Source organism: Brachionichthys hirsutus, chromosome 3 (assembly GCF_040956055.1).
Source record: "Brachionichthys hirsutus isolate HB-005 chromosome 3, CSIRO-AGI_Bhir_v1, whole genome shotgun sequence".
Taxonomy (NCBI): domain Eukaryota; kingdom Metazoa; phylum Chordata; class Actinopteri; order Lophiiformes; family Brachionichthyidae; genus Brachionichthys; species Brachionichthys hirsutus.
In genome coordinates this window covers 1,328,563-1,347,071 of record NC_090899.1, presented here as the reverse complement: position 1 = coordinate 1,347,071, position 18,509 = coordinate 1,328,563, and the positions used below count along the sequence as shown (strand labels likewise).

Sequence of the window (18,509 nt, the reverse complement as noted above, 5' to 3'; positions counted from 1 at the left end):
AACAACAAACGGCTGTACACAACCTCAGAGAAGAAGCGTCAACATGAAATCAGCGTAAAGATGAATTAGCATTAGCATCACTTGGTGCCGCGTCACCTCGGGCGAGACGTTGGCGCCGACGCCGACAACATCCTGTCGTTGTCTCCAGCATGCAAAGTGTGCGTCGCTGCTTTTGAGCGTTACGAGTCAAGCCGTGCTGCACGGCGTGAACGCGTAACGACCGGAGCAGCTGCCGCGCCGTTACGCGTTTAAGAGGCTGAACCGAGCCGGAGGTGTTCGCCATAGAGACCGCCGAAGCTCCGCCTACAATCACCCAGCGTCACTCACACGCCCGTGAAGCAGGTCTTTGATGAAGGTGTGTTTGATTATTCGTCTCTGGGCATCATGAGCTCCCTTTTGCCGGCGCTTAAAGCTCCATCATCAGCTCGCATCAGCGCAAGGCCGGGCTTCACTGACGATGAGGAGCGAGGCGAAGGTGCCTTTGTAGTAAAGGTCACACGTATTTCTGTCCCGTCCGTTCTAGATAATAAACGCTTTAATCAGCAGCGGCGATGAGCTCCGGCGCCGGTTCGCCGCGTCTTACCCTCCAGTCCGCACGTCTGCGAACATTCCGACCAGGACGACCAATCCGACAGCCGACAGTTGACGGGACACTCGACCACGCAGGAGACGATCATCTGCCACTTCTTCTCCAAATTCAGCTGCAACACACGGAGGGGGTGAAAAGCGCGGTCATTCCCGGGGCTGCGGCTTCACCGCCGTGGGATTAATATGTTCCGGAAGGTCACGGATAATTGATCGCAACATGTGACGTGATTGAGTCGTGTAAATCTCAACAGGAAGCAGCGAAGGAGAAACTCCGCGTCTCACCTCCTTGCAGAATTTCAGATCCACCGATTTGCCGTCGCTGCGAACGCAGTCGAGCATCCGGGTCTTGATGCCGCTCCCGCACACGGCGTTAGGACTCAGCTGACACGTGCTCCAGTCTGAGGAGAAACAGAGGACACTCTGGAATACCGTTCTCCAGTCTGAGGAGAAACAGAGGACACTCTGGAATACCGTGTCCAGGAAGTGAGTAAAAACTCCAGATCCCATGAGTCAAAGTCTGACATTCCTGCCGCTCAGTTAGCACTAAGCGCATCGTAGCATAGCATCGCCAGCTAGAGCTGTTGTGATTTTAGCCGCCTGCTAGCGGAAGCGCTAATAGCTGGTGTGTGTAAACAAACGGAACTGCTCCTGTTTGAACCAGTTTAAGGCTTTGAACCAGTTTAAGCCCTCCTCCCAGCTGATCGGTCATGTGACCCACGTCGGGTTCCCGTCGTACGATCCTCCCTGGAGGGCAACACACACACACACACTTTAACACACGCAGCAAACACTGCTTGACGTTCAGCTGTCGACTTTACTACCCTGGGTGCCCCGAGGGGGGCGGGGACAGGTTGGCGAGCGCCATCTCACTCCGGCTGTATCGTTCTGTTTCGGATGCGGTGGGAAACAAGGAGGCGGAAGCGTTCAGACACTCCGGAAGGATTAAATCCAAGATGGCGAGAAACAACCAGGGCGATGCAAAATAACGTAAATAGCGCGAAGGCCACGTTGCAGTGATTTCCTGGCTAACATTCCGCACTCAAACATACCCCCCCCCCCCCCTCCGCAAATGATAAAAAGTACAATAAAATAAAAATCCCACAAGGCAGCGCATCAAACATATGTCTGCTGTGTCGATGGATTTCAGAGATATGGCGCAGACAAAGAAAATGTTTCCAGACAGATGGGTGGAGGAAGAGGAGAAATAAAAAAAGTCATTTATGGGGGCATCGCAGCGCCGGACAGAAAATACTGCCTCTTATCCGTCCGCTCAATCAACAATCAATTCGGCATCGGCCTCCGAGCGTCCAATCAGGAGATAAGCACGTCGTCAAGGTCTGTTATTTTTGAAGTTGTGTTATCGACAGCAGTTCGTGTGGAGCGTTTCATGAAGGCTCACCGGGATGACCCGGAACTGGAGTCAGATTCCAGTTCAATAACCGGAATCTACAGGAAACATTGAACCCGACGCTGCTTTTAAGAGACGTTCTGCAACAACAGGGAGGCCGGGGGAGGGGGAGGGGGAGGGCGGGATGCGGGGCATCGAGAACAAAGGCAACCCAACAACGAATGAAAACTAGTGACGTAAACGTCTCGCGTCCAGCAGCAGACGTAAGGACTCGTTCATGCTAACCGCTAAAAAGAGGAGCGTCAGACGGGTCCACATCCGGGATTTCCTCGCCACGTGAAAAGCTGCCGGGATGGCCGCTCGGCTCCGGACCGGCCTTTACCTGTGATGTTGTAGAAGTAGTCGAAGCAGTTGCGGTTCAGGCTGCAGGGCTCGTTGTCCGTCGTGTCCGGGCACTCCCTCCCCGCGCTGGGCGCCCGGAGCGCGTACGCCGTCCGAGCCCGACTCGTGGTCGTGGTGCACGGCTGGAAAAGAGACTTTCTATTAAAACTGGAACGGAGAAAAACATTCCAGGAGAGGTCGGATTATTGTCGACCCATTCCCGTCTGGAAATGCCGCGTCCCCAGAGGGATGTTTCTGCCTCGGAATTCCAATAAAGACATCCTTTCTTCCTCGCCTCTGACATTCCCAGAATATAGACCCCCCCCCCCATCAGGAATTGGCAGGCTGGTGGAGCGGGGCTTTCAGGTTCTACAGTCGCTCTGCTTGTGTAAAAAAGAGACGGCTGAGAAATCGACAGCCTTTTGAATAACTCCATCACCGGCGCCATGAATTAAACATGGCGACGGCGCCCGCTGCCGGCTTCAGTGCCAGACTGAGACTGTGGCGGCTCAGTGCATCCTGCACTTTGGCGGCGAATGAACCGTGGCTGGGGAGTAGCGGGACGAGCAGCAGAAGCAACCAGACCACTTTAAACGGGTGCATTTTATTCACCCGGAGGCGCCGGGCGCCAACGGGACGCTCTCTCCTAGAGGAGCTAAAAAGGACGAAGACGGTTTGTTGCTTCTCGATGGGATTATTCTACATTAAGGGATTCATTCTCATGTTCGTCTCGTACATGATTTGATATCCGTCTATATTTGCGCTTCCTGCCGTAGAATAAAATGTTTCGCCAGTTTCTGCAGATACTTCCCGGCTGGCGGGGGACGGGCCTGAGTGAGCGTCAGATAATGTACATTTGGAAACCTGCTCCTGATCATAAATCACCGTCCTCGCGTGCTGAATCCACAGCGAGCACAGACGATGCAGACGCTATCTTTCTTCCTCCCCCTAGCTGCCTCTTTTATTACTCCTCGGTGTCGAAAAATTAAACCTCCGACAAAGATTCACACGCCGCGCGCCGTAACGCCGCACCGCCGCGCAGCCACGCTTTGAGCCTCAGGGAAGAGGGAGATCCATTACGATAAATCTCCGCGGGCTTTGCAGAACTCGGATGTCGAGCCGGGTTCAGATCTCACCAGGCTGCAGCGGCTCCAGGGGCCCCAGTCGTTGAGAACGCAGGCCTCGGGGCAGGGCAGCCGGCTCTCCCTGGCCCCCAGGGGCATCTCCTCCGGGTCGCACAGGTAGTCCTCCACGGCGTCGGACGGGCCGTCGATGGTGTTGAGCATGCACCTGTGGGATTGGTAGAGAGACGCCGGATTCCACCTTGGTTTGGATCAGACTTCATCAACACGAGGGTCACGGATGTAGATATTTGCTCCACCAACGACCCCCCCGTGTCTTATTATCTGTGTGTTCCTGTAGTATTTCATAATGATAGTATTATTATACTGTTTGTTGTTCTCGTGTTTTTCTGCCTCTAAAGACGTCCCTCAAGCCTCACATGGTCTAATTACAAGAAGTAAATAACGGCGTTCCACCTGGATCTGTTTCGGAGCCCATCGGGCTCATGGCTAGGGAGTCGCGTTAACACGCTAGTGAATACAAATTAGCATGTTAGCCTTACCTGAAGCCTGACAGGCTGCTGCCGATCTACAAAATGCTTTGTGCTGATTAGCTAATTGCTAATAGTGATTATGTATCATGATTTTTATTTCCATTTTCATAAAGACTCTCACCTGACTTTCCTGGTCTGGACGCCTTCGCCACAGTTCTCCTTTAAGTCCACGTTGCTGACCTTCCACACGCTCCAGGGCTCGGCCACCCACACGTACTGATTACAGTCGCTCTGACACGGCACCACCTCGTACACCTGGTGGCGCGACAGCGTAATGCACGACTCTCAGCAAAGCGATTATCCTCGACCAACTTGGGACGACGAACAGTAAAGCCTCTGAAACCGCTCATCTCAGCTTGTGAGGTTTAACTCATCCAACCTGGAAGCGTCTCTTACCTGAGCCTGTAGCGGGGAGCCGATTCCAGCCGGCGTCGGGGGGGCGGATCGAAAGAAGACACAAGGATTAATGGTTCATGCAGAATATGTGATTAACGCAGCGTCAGAGGGGATCTTCAGAAACGCCTCCGGCGTCAGTAGCTGTTTGAACCCGGCAAACACACAACCATACGCAGAACCTGCTCGGGGAGCACAGCGGCCATTTTTAGCACGCTTTGCTTTTTGTGCTGCCGCAGATTGGCAGAAAGTTGTGCCGCAATAATGAGGGGACGACTTAAAATGGTTATTCATGATTAACTCGTGCCTTCCTCTCTCCGGTTCTGGACGAGTGTAACTCGTAGCACACGCTCCGCACGAGCGGTTCTCCGGGTCGGTACCTGGTTGATGTGGTCCAGTTTGGGACACGGCCGTCCCCCGTTGTAAGGCTTCTCTCGCAGCCACTTGGAGCGAACTTTGACCCCGCTGCCGCAGGACTTGCTGCAGCGCGACCAGTTGGACCATTCGCTGAGTTTGCAGTCCGAGGGGCAGGGGATGATGCAGGCCTCCTCGATGTAGCCTGGGGGGGGGGGGGGGGGGGGCGGGCAGGAGGAGAAGGGGAGCGTTCAATAAAGAGGAGCAGGAGGAAAACGGAAACGGAACATCAGGACTTTGCTGCGTTTCGGCGTTTTCAGGATTTGAGAAACATCTCTCCTCAGATCAGAGGCTCAGAAGCAGATTCTTCCTCTGAACAGAACCAACAGAACCGACGACATGCTTCAGCTTTACGGAGCGTCGCCGTCCTGTCAATCAGTTCAGCCTTCCATTCAGAGACTTGAGAGAGCAGAGAGTCGTATTTAAGATAATAAATATGAAAGAAAACTCGGCGAGGCCTACTCCGCCTCTGATTGGGCGAGCCGAGCCAATCACAGGCCGTAGACGTCAATCCCGGATCCGTACCATCTCCATGACAAATCCCCCCCCCCCCTGCCGGACCTTTTTCCAACTCTCCTGCAGCACATAATAAAGCTCTCTGCAGAATTTAATTGGCCTATTTTTAACGGAATTTGAGAAAACTTGCTCGGTTTGAAGTGTGGCGCGCACACACACACACACGCACACGCACACGCACACACACCTACACACACACACACTCCTCAGTTAAATGTTTCAGCTTCGCATCGGCCATCGCTTCACGCTTCTCTCTCTGTCTTCGCGTTTTCTGTCAGAGCTTCATGCGGTGGTCAAATGGAAATGATAATAAATAAATCTCACACTCTTGACTGTAATTTGGTCCCCGTCCCCCCCCCCCCCCCCCAAGCGCTGCTAGAGACTGGATGATGATATTAATAGGTGGGTGATTATAGCTTGACGTTCGTCTGGGCTCAGCCGGGTATGATCTCTCACCGCAGCCCCCCCAAAAATGAGCAGTGAGATTCCTGCTAACCGATTTCATTAGAAAATCTTAAATCAAATAAATAATAAAAAGTAAAATGTGCATTTTTAGAGTTGTTTGGCATCGATTAAACGCACTCTTCTGACCTCCGGCTCCAGATCAGCATCTTGACTCCAGCATGGCCTCTGAGGCTCACGAAGACGAGCTGCAATGACCTCTGACCTTCCTCCGCAGTCGTTCTGACCCGTCACACCCCAGACGAGAAGCCACACCCACAAACACGGCTCGTCACGCACCAATAAAGCGGTTCATCGCTCCGGTTCTGGGCAGGAGACCCGCCCTGAAGCGCCGCCCTCCACGGCGTCCTGGAGGGAATGAATCCGCTCCTCCCGTACCTCGCCCCGCCCCGCCATCCCGCAGCATCGAGTCACGGCAAAGGTCAACGCATCTTCTTCTAGCCATGAATGCAACTATGTCCAGTTTAGCCACAGAAGCAGAGCCCAACCCCAACCCGCACCCTGTTCCGTTCTGATCGCTTCCTTTGTAATATTCCCTCTCATGGAAGAATGAGAACCTCCACAAATCCTGGCCCGCCGCGGATCCCTGAAGACAATCCCTTCGTTTTTGTTGATCTCTGCGGGGCGGCAAACTTTGCCCGATGGCCATTTAAGCCGAGGGCGTCCCGTCAGCCGGAAGGATCGGGCCGCCTCCTTCCTCCTCGATGACGGTGAGATGGAGAAAGCAGCGGAGAAGAAAAAGATGAAGGGAGCGACAGGGGGAGACATTTAATGATATCTCTGGGATTCACTCGCACCGACACCGAGCCCCTCCTTTCCTCCTTAAGCTTCTTTATTTTACGCTGGAAGATGCACGTCTGAACACACACTCGCACAAATACAAAAAAACACATTGAACAAAAACACACAAGCGCGTCCTGACGCCGTGCTCTTGCCACGCCCACACCCAGATTATCTGAGTGACTCACAGAGGGAGGCTAAAGCCGTGTTTATAACTCGGATGCATCCATTTGAGCGTCTCCCGCATCCATTTCACAGCAATTTCACAACGAGTTCATGAGCCCAGATTTCTCCGCTTGAAGTATTTTGGATCCGGGATAAGAACGAGGAGACAAATGGATCTGGCAGGAGGAGCGTTCCCGGGAAAAGTCAGTCTTCAAAATGAGCGCGGAAACATTTGTTTCAGATGAATATTTAAAAGGAGCACAAAGTGCTTCTGTCATCTGCAGCGAGCTGAAGCATCCGCCTGAACGCGCTGTCAAAGGTTTCCCTGGGACTATTAGTTCAGAAGCAGGTTGCCTCTGTGGGGGCGTGTCAGAGGGAGTGGCTAAACACGGTCAAAACAGACACCCCTCCCACCAGGGACCACACCCTAAAGAAATGGCACCCTGGGTACCGCCCAGCGAACAGGTCCTGTGAGACCACCTGCAGTGACCCCGGTATCAGAGTCCAACCCCCCCCCCCCCCCCCGGTGACCTCACCCTGCCGATGGGGCGTCGCCGGCCATCCAACTCACCGTGACTGTTGCAGCGAGACGTCTCCACCAGCCTGTTGTCCTGGTCGTAGCACACCATGGCCTGGTAGCGGTAGCCCTGTCCACATTCCTTGATGTCCCCCTGGACCTTCGTCCCCAGGACGCTCTCCGCTCTGTCCCCCTCCGGCAGGATGCAGTCCGACCAGTTCCCCACCGGCTGGGCGTTGTACTTGTCACACGGGCAGTACTGGGTCTCGCTCAGAGGGTACATCTGCGTGTTCTTGCACTTGTCCTTCTTCTTGCTCCGTCCTACAGGAAGCAGAGGGACACGGATGACTAGGACGGTCCTGGGAGAAGCGAGTCTTCTTCCGAGGTCTTATTTGGGGGGGGGCAACAAATCTTGATGATAGATGATGCCAGCGAGGTCGTTTCAAGCGGAGGTGAGCGGAAGTCGTTTCTTTTCACCCTCGGATACGCCAAGCATCGTTAATCACAGATGACGGTGCAGAAACGCTTTCCTCGGTCGCAGGTGAGAGACGCCGACGTTCTGGCGAGCTTTACCGGAGGCGTTCTTGCTTTTAAATAGCCTCGTTGGATCAGCAGACACGTTTTTCTGTTCTTCATAATGACCTGAATGTGGAAAACCTAAAGATATTCTTTCATCTAATTGTTGCAGCTGTTCGGTATCGTCCACCATTTTACATCGGCGATAACATTCCGGATGAATTCAGTATAAAAGCCACAATTAAATGCTTCCTCAAAGAGAGTCACACGACCCTTTCAGTGAGAAATGAAATGGAGTCACCTCCACTGCGGGACGCTTTAAAGCTGCCCTTTTCCACCGGTAACCTCCGAACGCGTTGCAGCGCTCTCGTGGTTTTATGACTGCGACGTTCCCCGGAGACTCTCCGAGGATAACAAACGCTGAGAAGGTTCTTCGGCTGAGCTGCTTTCTTCCCAGAGGAGCATTTAGCGGACGAGAACCGGATTTACGACCCTCTGGTTGACTTTGCTCTGCGTCTCTGGGAGCATCGCCCGCCAACATTACCTCAGCGGCACTTAAACTGCGATGTCACAACGGTCCATTGTCTGCACTGAGACGCTCTGTTCCCACCTATCAATGCCCTCTTTCTGGTCCGGACCCCCACGCAGTCAGCTGTGCAGGACGAGAACTTGGACCAGTTGGTCAGCTGGCAGTCGTCCTGGCAGGGGAGCTGACACGGCTGAGTGATGGAAGGCATGGCCTTGGCGAATTTCAGGCACTCGCCGATGTCGGCCTGCGTCCCGTCCATCTGGCGACAGGACACAGCTGGAGGAAGCAGAGGAAGGCGGGACAAAAAGGCTCCGTTAGAACGCACAGAGGGCCGTAAAACGGATCCGTTTTTATTGTTTCTGCAAATAAAGAAAGATAATGATTATAAAAGAGGAAGTGATGAAGTTCACGAGGAGACAGAAGGTCAGATGAGTTCTAAATTGCAAGTCCAACACTGCCCCCCCCCACACACACACACACGCAATCCAACATGAAACCAAGCTTTGATTTTACAAGGGGTTGTAATTAGGTTTAGAAGAGACAAAAGGTCATTTGCTCATCTTTGCAAGAAGCTGAGTTTCACCCCGATCCAGGCTATACGCTACGCTAAGCTAAGCTTAAGACAGTTAATATTTCTATACTATTTCTTTTAGTTATTTTTCATTGTGATATTAAGGCTTTAATAATTGATTATCGCTCTTCCAGAAATGTGACTGAATCCATTTGGGGTCATTTTTCGGCTCTTTTAACAAGGTGAATAGTTTCTACTCACTCTGGTCCACATCAGAACAGAAATGCCAGAAAATAACTCTCACTGAGCAAAATGTCGAATTAAAGAAGCGAAGCGAAGAGTGACTTTGAAGCGATTTGAAGTGTGCCGTTCCCATCAGCTCCCAGCGGAGACCGGATGACAATTACAAGCGGAGCAGACAGACGCGTCTCCACCTTAATGGTTTGAAGCCCTCGATTATGTTGCGTTGCATCATCCCCGTTCTTTGCTCTTTCAATAAAAGGATATTACTTGTGTTGCCGCAATATTTCATTTTGTTGTGATGCCGGCGTTCTGCAGGGCTTGTACCTTCACAGAGAAATCAATCTCTAAGCACATTGTGTAGACCCCTGGGGGCACTGCTGGGTCAGGTCTTACCTGTGTGTGTGTGTGTGTGTGTGTGTGTGTTCTGTGAGTTTAACCGTCACCCTGCACTGCTTTCCCCTCAGAGGTGAACCTCCATCCAGGTAAACAACGCCACCCTTTCCCTCACCGAAAGCCTTCCAGGCAACACCAAAGCCGAATTATTAGAAAATCAATGCGGAGAGCATCAAAACTAACTGGGTTTCCCCCAGATCTAATGGTTGCAGTAAGCCCCCCGCCCCCCCCAGTGGGCTCCTGGAGTACGTTCTATCATTCAGCTTTTAGGTTGTTGTTTATTATCTGCTCCGGCGCTGAAACCTTTACCCTGCTAATACTAATAGTAATAGATCAGGCCGGTGTAAACATTTTCAAAAGGGCTTTGATGAAAGGCCAGGGAGTGGGAATGATCCCGGAACACAATCCACGTGTGCTCTTCTCCCGACTCCAGTTTAATTGAACTTTTCTGCTTCTAAAGTTTCCCATCAAAACAATCAATTAGATTTTTGGAACTGAGAGAGAATTGCAGGAGCTTCCAGGTCAGATAGGAAGTTTATTTTTTCTAAATAAAAGCCTTGTTAGGAATGACAGGAACAATTGTTTGCACTAAGTACTAACTCTAAGGAGGCAGCGCCCTGCAGCACAGAGCTAATATGCTATCCTGGGACTGCTGCTAACTAGCCCCATGCTAGCACCTGCCAAACAGACAATTAGCATGAAATCAAACTGGTTTAAATTCAGACAAGTGAAACCAAAAGCCGACCCAGACCCCAGCGATTCAAAAAGTTACATTATTTTTTTTATGTAAAACAACGTCTTCTTTTTCCTCGGTTTGTTTTTTACATCAAAATCTTCTGCAAACGAAAAGACAACACTGTGAGCAACGAGAAAAGACAGCGAGTCCCATTCGGTTTAGCTCAAGGGAGAATAAACGAGATCTACGCGGCGGTGTCAGCGGTGTGAAATAAAGTGCAGCCGGTTCTGGACATCAGGTGTCAAAAGGCATCAAAACAGCGAAGCACTGAATCCGGAGTGGATCGGGAAGCGAGGCTAAAGTGCAGCACAAAGCATTTTCATGAATAAATGGATTCTTCCATCCATTATTGTAAACGAGTGAAGAAGAAACAGAAATATAAGCACTGATGACGGCCTTCTATAGGAGCTGGGACATCATGAAATTGATCATTCTGCGTGACCCCCTGAAATTGGATTTTTATGAAAGCCTCGCTGGACGACATGGTGTATCCATCCTCGCTAAAAGGTGGGAGGGAGCGTGCTTTTACAGAGAGACTCGTCACTAATGGGTGGGGGCCGCGTGAACGGGACGCCGGGTCGGGCCGTTCTTTATGCAAGCAGCGACATTCATCCTAAATTTCAACAAGAAGCGTGCGATTACATTTGCATGACAAGAGCTTCAGGCGAAGACGCACTGCAGGGAAACAAACTGTCGAAGCCTCAGTAGTCTCCAGAGGCTTGGGGAGACGTGAACCCCCCCCCCCCCCCCCAAAAAAAACAGAGGAAAATAAAAACAATAACAAGACGAGCAGGAAATGAAGTCTCTGTGATGTTTTTAAGGAGCGTGGCGTCTCGGTGATTTAATGCGCTCCTTGGGTAAACCGCCCTTTTCTCTAAACCTCGTCACGTCCGTCCGCTTCGTCGCCGTCGCTTGTAAACGCACCGCGATGAGCGCCAATCTAATTAGCAGTGATTCGGATCGGTCCGGCCAGGATGCAGCGATGAGTTCTTGTACCTCTGGTTTGAAGTCCGGGTCCGCAGCTCTCCTGAGCGCCGGCGCTTCTCTGTCTGAGGAACCACGGGACCAGCTGACACTTCCTCCACTTGTGACTCTTCCACCTGGAATAAACCGTGAGAGTGCGGACTTTAATATAGCAGCCTTTGAAAAAGGCTTTCTCTCAGACCATTCTAAAGAAACAAACTCCAAACTGCAGTCGAGGCGGCATCAAGTCAGATAAATCTGGTTCTGTGCAATGAGGATGAAGATTGGTGGAGATTAATCTCAGCTGTCCACAACGAACGTGCAGCAGTAATCTCATGCAGGAGGATTGAATATACGGTAGTCCCTCATTTTCCGCGGGGGTTACGTTCCAAAAACAACCCGCAATAAGTGAAATCCGCGATGTAGTAATTTTTATTTTTTTTACAATTATTATACATGTACATAAATGTTTTAAGGCTGTAAAACCCCTCACCACACACTTTACACACGTTTAACAGGCAGGCATTAATCTAAATAGATTGTTTCAGTATTATAGAATGAAACCAAAGATCAAAACCTTTTCAGAACTAAACATTTGCTTGAGAAATATAAATATATAGTACGTACAGTAAACGTTTTCCTGTTAATAATGTTAAGGCGTGCAGGTCGAGGAAAGAGCCGCTTGGAGTGCAGAAGAACAAATATTCTACTCGTGCTGTCTTTAGCCTCTCACGCTGCTTTATTGGATAGCTTATAGCTTAGCACAGCGGAACGGCAGCGCGGCTAGCCGGCTACATGTATAAACAGGAAGTAGCGAAGCCCAAAAGGGACGTGACGTTTATGCTCCTACAAAATAAAAGCCTCTTTTTACACAGAGAATAAGAGCGCTATTAAACAAACGCTTAACAAATAAACATGATAGCTTTTAGAAATAACGAATTTAATTTAAATGATCAACCTACGAGGTTGAACACATAAGAAGTTATTAATAGCAACTCGTGCGTATTCCTCCAACCGCGCCCCTTCGTCTTGCGCAGTTTCAAGGCGCGTTCAAGTGCAAAAAAAAAAATCTGAAATTGCACTAAAAAACTCCGCGAAGCAGCGAAGTCGTAGAAAATGAACCGCATTATATCGAGGGACTACTGTAATTCTGAATTCGATGTCTTACCTGAACCCTGGACAGATCTGGGACACCTCGCAGTCCCGCTCCTCCTCCAGCACCTCTGGACACTCCAGTCCTCCGTTGGACGGCAGCTGGATGATGAGACGTTTCCTCGCTTGCCTTCTCTTCACGATGTTGCCGGCTGAGACGGAGACGATCACCGAGTTAAAGAAGGAAACGCCTGCACGGGAAAGTGGCGAGGAACAGAGCGGAACGCTCGGCCGCTCTGTTGAACGCTATCGCTATCGTCGGGGTCTGCGCAGGGTCATGGGAGATGAGGGTGAATTGATGATTCCTACTGTTGTAACGATATTCGCTTTGATGTACCTGCATCACAGGTAACGGGACACGCCGTCCAGTCGCTGAACGGAGTCACGATGCAGTCCTTCTTGCAGGGCAGCTGACACGATCGCACCGTGTTGGGACGAGGTCCGTCTGGACACCTGGGGGAAAAAAACCACACACAAGAAACCTGAAAAACGTGGACTGGTGGCCCCCGGGTCGCTGGGAGGGATCCTCAAACAACTCGAAAAACCGAATCCAGGTATGGAAACCTGCATCCTACGGAGGGTTAAATGGATTCCATCAAGGATCGGGTGTTTCCTCTGCAAATAAAAGAATGGGATCAATCCGATGTTTAAACTACGGCCTGTTAGAAATATAAACCTTGATTGAAAGCTTTAATACAAACACAACTGTAGACTTTAGGCTCCCCAAACATCTGGATTTTCCCTTGAATGCGGAATGTAATTATTCCAGGAAGAATCTACAGCAATAAAAGCTGATGAAAACCTTCACAGTGACATCCGGTTTATGATTAATGCATGCCATCTGGCTGCCGGGGGAAGACAGAGGAGATGGTCGACCCCCCCCAGCAGGCACCGCTTCGGGATGTTTTACATGGACTTCTCCCTGCTGAGGAAATTGTAACACGGAGCTCAAGGCGTCGGGGGCAGAAACTCCCTTGTTTGAACCGGATTCTGCTATCGGCAAGCGAGAATCCGCTTCACGGCACAGAACTCAGGGTCAAGCTGACGTCTTCCGGTTAATCACCGGCCATTTAAGCACCGGAGCTTTCCAGATGGAAGACATCTTGTAATCTGATTCCTGCAGCAGCACATCTCCTGCCTCAGCGGGATGTTGCTGCTCCGTTTCCTCATCCTTCCTCATCCAGGATCTGGGTCGGGCGGAATGTTGCTAGGAACGAGCGCTCTCCTCGTTAGCGCGCCGTTACAGGTGAGCCTCACAGGGAACATACGATAACGCGACAGCAACGCACGGAGAGATGTATTTTTACAACCCTAAATCCCTTTTGAGCTGGATATCCAGATCTAGCTTGCGTCTCTATATCTATACATCTACATCCCTCCGGCCCGGCCGGACGCCTCCAGGCAGCGTTCGGCATTCTCCGGCTCCTCCTCCTCTGAAGGAAAGGTCCTGACTTCAGCAACAAACCGCTGAAGGTCAACGCAAGACGGCGCAATGATCCGACCTGTTCTGCGTCGCCAGAACGATGTCAAGTCTTCCTTGATCCCGTCTTTCCAGTCCGAGGGTCTCGGATTCAGTCAAATTCCTCGACAGGCGATTCAATCTGGAGACCATCTCGAGATTCTGAGAGTTTACCGTCGGCACAAATCTCAGATCGTTCCTGCCTGCGTGTATTCAGCGTTTCACACGTGTAGCGCATCGATTTCACCCTTCCTGCCCCCCCCCACAGAGACAACCTTCCCATTTGGGTATAATCGTGTTTTTATCTCGGCTAACGATGGATGATTAAATTAAAGTAAATCAAACAGGCCAGATGTGTTTGAAGATCAGCCGAAGCACAAATGGGTTGAGAGAGACTGATTTACGCCTCTTCATTTGTTTACTTTGTTAGTCGAAGGAATAAACTTGTATTTACACGCAGCTTTAAGAGAACAGTCGGTTTCTGATGCGTCTCCAGGCGGTGACGCCGTCCAGGAACAACAGCCAGGCCTCACGTGATTGGCTGGTTCCGGTCGGAGTCACGATCTCTAAATGTCGTGATCTGCCGTCGTACGCCGCGCTGGCAGCTCACCGAGCAGCCGGGCTGATGCGTCTGCCTTCCTCGCCGCCATCAGGAGCAGATGGTTGAGCCGGATGAAGAGGAGAGAGGAGAGTCAAAGCGAAGAGCCGTCGGTCGTCTGAGGAGCGTCGACGCCGACGTACAAATAACGACAAGGCCTGCTCGGAGAAGATAAGAGCTAATGGCTTTAATTAGCTAAATTAAGGACGACAACATTTGTTTAATTTGGCGTGAAGCCGTTGAGGTTCTTTGAGGTCGCTGGGGGGGGGGGGGGGGGGGGGACGACTGACTGGGAACGCCGGCGGTCCGACATCATGGTCAGAAATCCTTCAGGGTTCTTCCTCGTATAAATTGGAGAAACACACATTTGGTATCAGATTATGTGTGCCCCCCCCCCCCCCCCCCCCTTCCCGCCCCCACCACAGGCTGATCGCAGCCAAAGCCTGAGGCGCTGACACATTTGTCTCTGTTGTGTCTCTCCTTACTATCTTTGACAGTGTGTATGTGTGTGTGTGTGCGTGACACACACTCTGGGAAGATCATTGCCTCCGGCTGTAGGAGGAAGACAGCTCCGATCCATCCACCAATGAGGCGGGGGCTCATCTGCATACGCTGGGAGCAGGCGGCCATGTTTGTTTGTTCTGCTGGGATCCCAGAGGAGCGCCGATCAAGACGACGTGTCTGTTGGATTTTTGCCGGATGAAGACATGCAGAAGAGAGAAAAAGGAAATATAACCCCCCCGAGTGCAGGTGAGCACCGTGGGGGGGCCTTCATGTGTTGGTCAAGAGAGGTGCAAACAAAATATTCTTCAAAGCAGTTTGTCAAATGTAATAAATATTCTCATGATGGAATATCAAGCAGGAAATCTTGAGAATATAAAACGGGAAGACGGATGAACGCTTCCGTGTGCGGGAAGACAAATGAAGAAAGAGCTTAATCTCTCAAAGCAGACATGGGGAATCGAGACTTTTCAGTTCTGCTGCACAAATCAATGCAGGAGGACTTTATGTAGTCATCACACAGACCCAACGGCGGAGCGAGTCCCACCTTGTAGCCTCCCTGAGGGGGGGGGGGGGGGGGTACGAACCCACAACCCAAAGGCTGATCCTCAAAAACACACCAACGAAGAAGAAGTTACAGGCGGACCAGGTTAGCGATGATGACGATGAATCACTTTCATGCGTCGTTGCTTCTCGTTTTGTTTCCACGTTGCAAAGTTGTGAAACTTTCCGAGACAAAGGGGATGTAGTAGTGAGCATGCCAGGGCAGTAGGGGGCGGTGTAGCGTTTCCCCGGTCGCTTCAGGGAACAGAACAGGCCGGTTTCATTGAACAGGACGTTAATAAGATGTATTTCTCCACCCTACATTCCATAACTTAATTATTCCATTTCGTGTTTTCAGAATGTTTTAATTACATTTTCCAAAACGTCCCTCTTGACTTCTGAAATAAGTTTTGTATTTAAATGGTTGTTTTTATAGACCGGCGCTCATGCACATTGAATATTGACGATCCCGGCGGTTAATTGCCTCACGTTGCGTTTAAAACTTGATTATCAAAGCGCTGATTGCCAGACCTCTTTTGTAGCTGACAAATGCGACTAATTGGAAATCAACCTAATAGGAGACGTGTGTGTGTGTGTGTGTGTGCGTGCGTGTGTGAAAGTCTTCACCCCGGCTCACATCCTGGTTCTGGACCCCCACCAGGGATAGCGGCCCGAGGAAATCCAGACTCTGAAGACTGACTTTCACTGAAACGTCTTTGAAGGGACCAGATAATCAGAAATATATTTCATTTTACACACCTACCAGCATCGCCTGACTGTTCTCTCTCCATACCCCCCCTATGGGGGGGGGGGGCAAGAGTCTAATACGACTGTACTTCCGTTTCTTGAGTTATGCAGTGTGGTCTCTTTGTCTAACCACAAACATCTCGTCTCTCATCTGCCTCCTGATTAAATTGCGTTTAAGTATCAATCCCATTTAATTACTGTCATTATCATCAATGAGAAATTACCGCCGCCCCAAAATGGCAGAGTTAATTAGGCTCTCGGGGATGGAAAGAGCATTTATCTGTGGTCGCCTGCGAAGGGAAGATATGAACCGGGAGTTAACTTCACGCCGCGGCGGCTCGGCTCGTTCGACCCGATCCTTTCTGTCGCCTCCGACTCATTTTGCCCTCCTGCTGCCGCTTCGCTCTCTCACGCCGCTGCTCCTCTCATCCGTCTCTGACCCCCTTGCTCCTCTTTCTCGTCTCATTGTCACGCACCTAATCTGCATGTAAAGTTCACCGCTGCCAGCTCAGAGAAACAAACACAAATGACCGACTCGTCTGTTTGCCTGCTCCACGGATCAGCCGTTCACAGATCCCGCTTTGACTCCGTGATGGAGGGAACGCCGCCGAAAGACCGTTTTCTTTTGTTCACCACGGAACCCGTAACAAACGACGTCCTTTCACAAATGATTCCAAGAATCCAAAGACGACCAAACGCTCAAGTCGTCCTCTATTCACCGCCGTGACAATCCGTTTGAAATGGAAACGTGCCAATGATGCAGCGCCGAAAAAGAAACTGTAGAAAGTAAAGTAAGGAACAGAAACTCACTTCTTGGGAGGCACCTGTCCCACGTTGACTCGGACACAGATGACCTTACGAGTCTGCATTCCCGTGGAGCAGGATCCCTGACCGCCGGCGCCGGGATGGACGCCCGTGGAGGCGTTGAGGGACGAGACGGAAGGGTCTTCAGAACAGGGGCCCCAAGGTCCGGTCTGCCAGTGGTAAACTGTGCAGGCGTGTTCGTTACAGTCCTGCACCTCCTGCAGGGCGCTGCTGTTTGGGCACAGGGCGCCGCCTGGAAGCACCAAAATGCAGCAGTTAAAGTTGGAAATCGAAGAAAAGAACGGGAGGAGTCGAATTTCTATTTCCAGAAATGAAATCCATCTAAAAAGAATCAAAAGAGTGATTATTGGCTGCGTCATTAATTCTGTATTCTGTTTTGTTTGTCTGACATTGTTAACGTTCCGCTGTATTTCTGGAGCTTCTTGTCAATCTGGCTGTAAATGGTAGACAAATAGTGTTGCCATGGGTTTCCCCTGCTGTGGGCGGGGCTTTCAGAGTACGAGGCGGAGCTCTGTCTCTGGTTCATTTCGGGTCGTCACTTATCCCCTCATCCCTCCTCAGGGGAACGGACCGGCGCCCGTTCGGAGGGAGCAGATAACCTCTTTTAACCTTCTCAAAGTACCTGCTGTACCTGTAAAAGCCTGTACCTATTGTATTTTTCAATTAACATTTCAATTATCGGGTCCAAAAAGTCTATGCAATTAATTTGGTCCTGCAATCTGGCTTCGGCGTGCTTGATTGTTTTTAAAGCCTGACGACGAGTCAGACTTTAAGAATAAACTTAACTCTCACGGGAATAATCACATTAAAGCACAGAGAGGAAGTCTCTGTTTCGTTTCATAGGAGACTCCGCCGTGGGTGTGCTCATACGTTCTGTCTGCGCACGCAGGCCTTTGGGTTTCACTCCGTCGTCGGGCTGATGGGCGTCGCCGGTTTAAAGTGGGACACTCGGGGCTTTCAGCTGTGACTGATCCAGACCTGCATTTTGCTGCTGCGGCTGGCGGACGCACGAATCACAGCCTGCCAGCTCAGACGAAGCTCAACATAATGGCCACTGAGGAGGACGCCAGCTTAGTTAGCATTGTGCTCCTTATGCTAGCGTGGCGCGGCGCCTCACCGGAGCGCGGTCTGCTCCGGATCGATGACCCGTGGCGAGCGATTTTGGACGATGGGGGGCGGAACCTGAAGCATCTTGCAGGTAAAGCCGACTCCGGCTGCATCTGTGGCGACTTCGTGTTTGCAGGACACACTTAGCACGCCGCCTGACTAGCACTCGAGTGACAGGCGCTACGCAGTCGAGGCCCCACAACAATCACCACCGAATTAAAGCTAAGTGAGTCATTAATTAGGCCTAATTCCTTTATGCCCACATATCAGCGGTTGCTCACTAAAAGTTTGAGCAGGTCCTCTCATCTCATTCATTTATTTTTATTAGCGAATCCGATCATCTGCAGGAGGAGGCTGAGGCGGAGACGGCAAGCGTCCTCCAAGCGTCCTCCAAGCGTCCTGCAAGCGCCTTCCAAGTGTCTTCCAAGCGTCCTCCAAGCGTTGGTAGTTTGCTAGCAGAATGTAGTTTGCTATGATTTCCTTTGTGTTTCTCCGCCGCTCTGAAGT

General features: G+C 51.0%; 1 protein-coding gene across 1 annotated transcript in view; it reads right to left on the bottom strand.

Annotated features, from left to right (window-relative positions):
• Positions 1-18,509, bottom strand: part of thsd7ab (thrombospondin, type I, domain containing 7Ab) — a 57,086-nt gene that overhangs the window by 7,577 nt on the left and 31,000 nt on the right. Inside the window, exons 11-23 of the mRNA XM_068757336.1 lie at positions 16,881-17,127; positions 12,560-12,675; positions 12,239-12,374; positions 11,104-11,207; positions 8,306-8,500; positions 7,234-7,500; positions 4,706-4,884; positions 4,329-4,334; positions 4,054-4,187; positions 3,454-3,607; positions 2,319-2,460; positions 871-986; positions 584-701 (exon numbers count right to left, since the gene is read on the bottom strand). Coding sequence (XP_068613437.1) covers positions 584-701; positions 871-986; positions 2,319-2,460; positions 3,454-3,607; positions 4,054-4,187; positions 4,329-4,334; positions 4,706-4,884; positions 7,234-7,500; positions 8,306-8,500; positions 11,104-11,207; positions 12,239-12,374; positions 12,560-12,675; positions 16,881-17,127 — 1,914 coding nt within the window. The remainder of the gene's footprint in view (positions 1-583; positions 702-870; positions 987-2,318; positions 2,461-3,453; positions 3,608-4,053; positions 4,188-4,328; positions 4,335-4,705; positions 4,885-7,233; positions 7,501-8,305; positions 8,501-11,103; positions 11,208-12,238; positions 12,375-12,559; positions 12,676-16,880; positions 17,128-18,509) is intronic.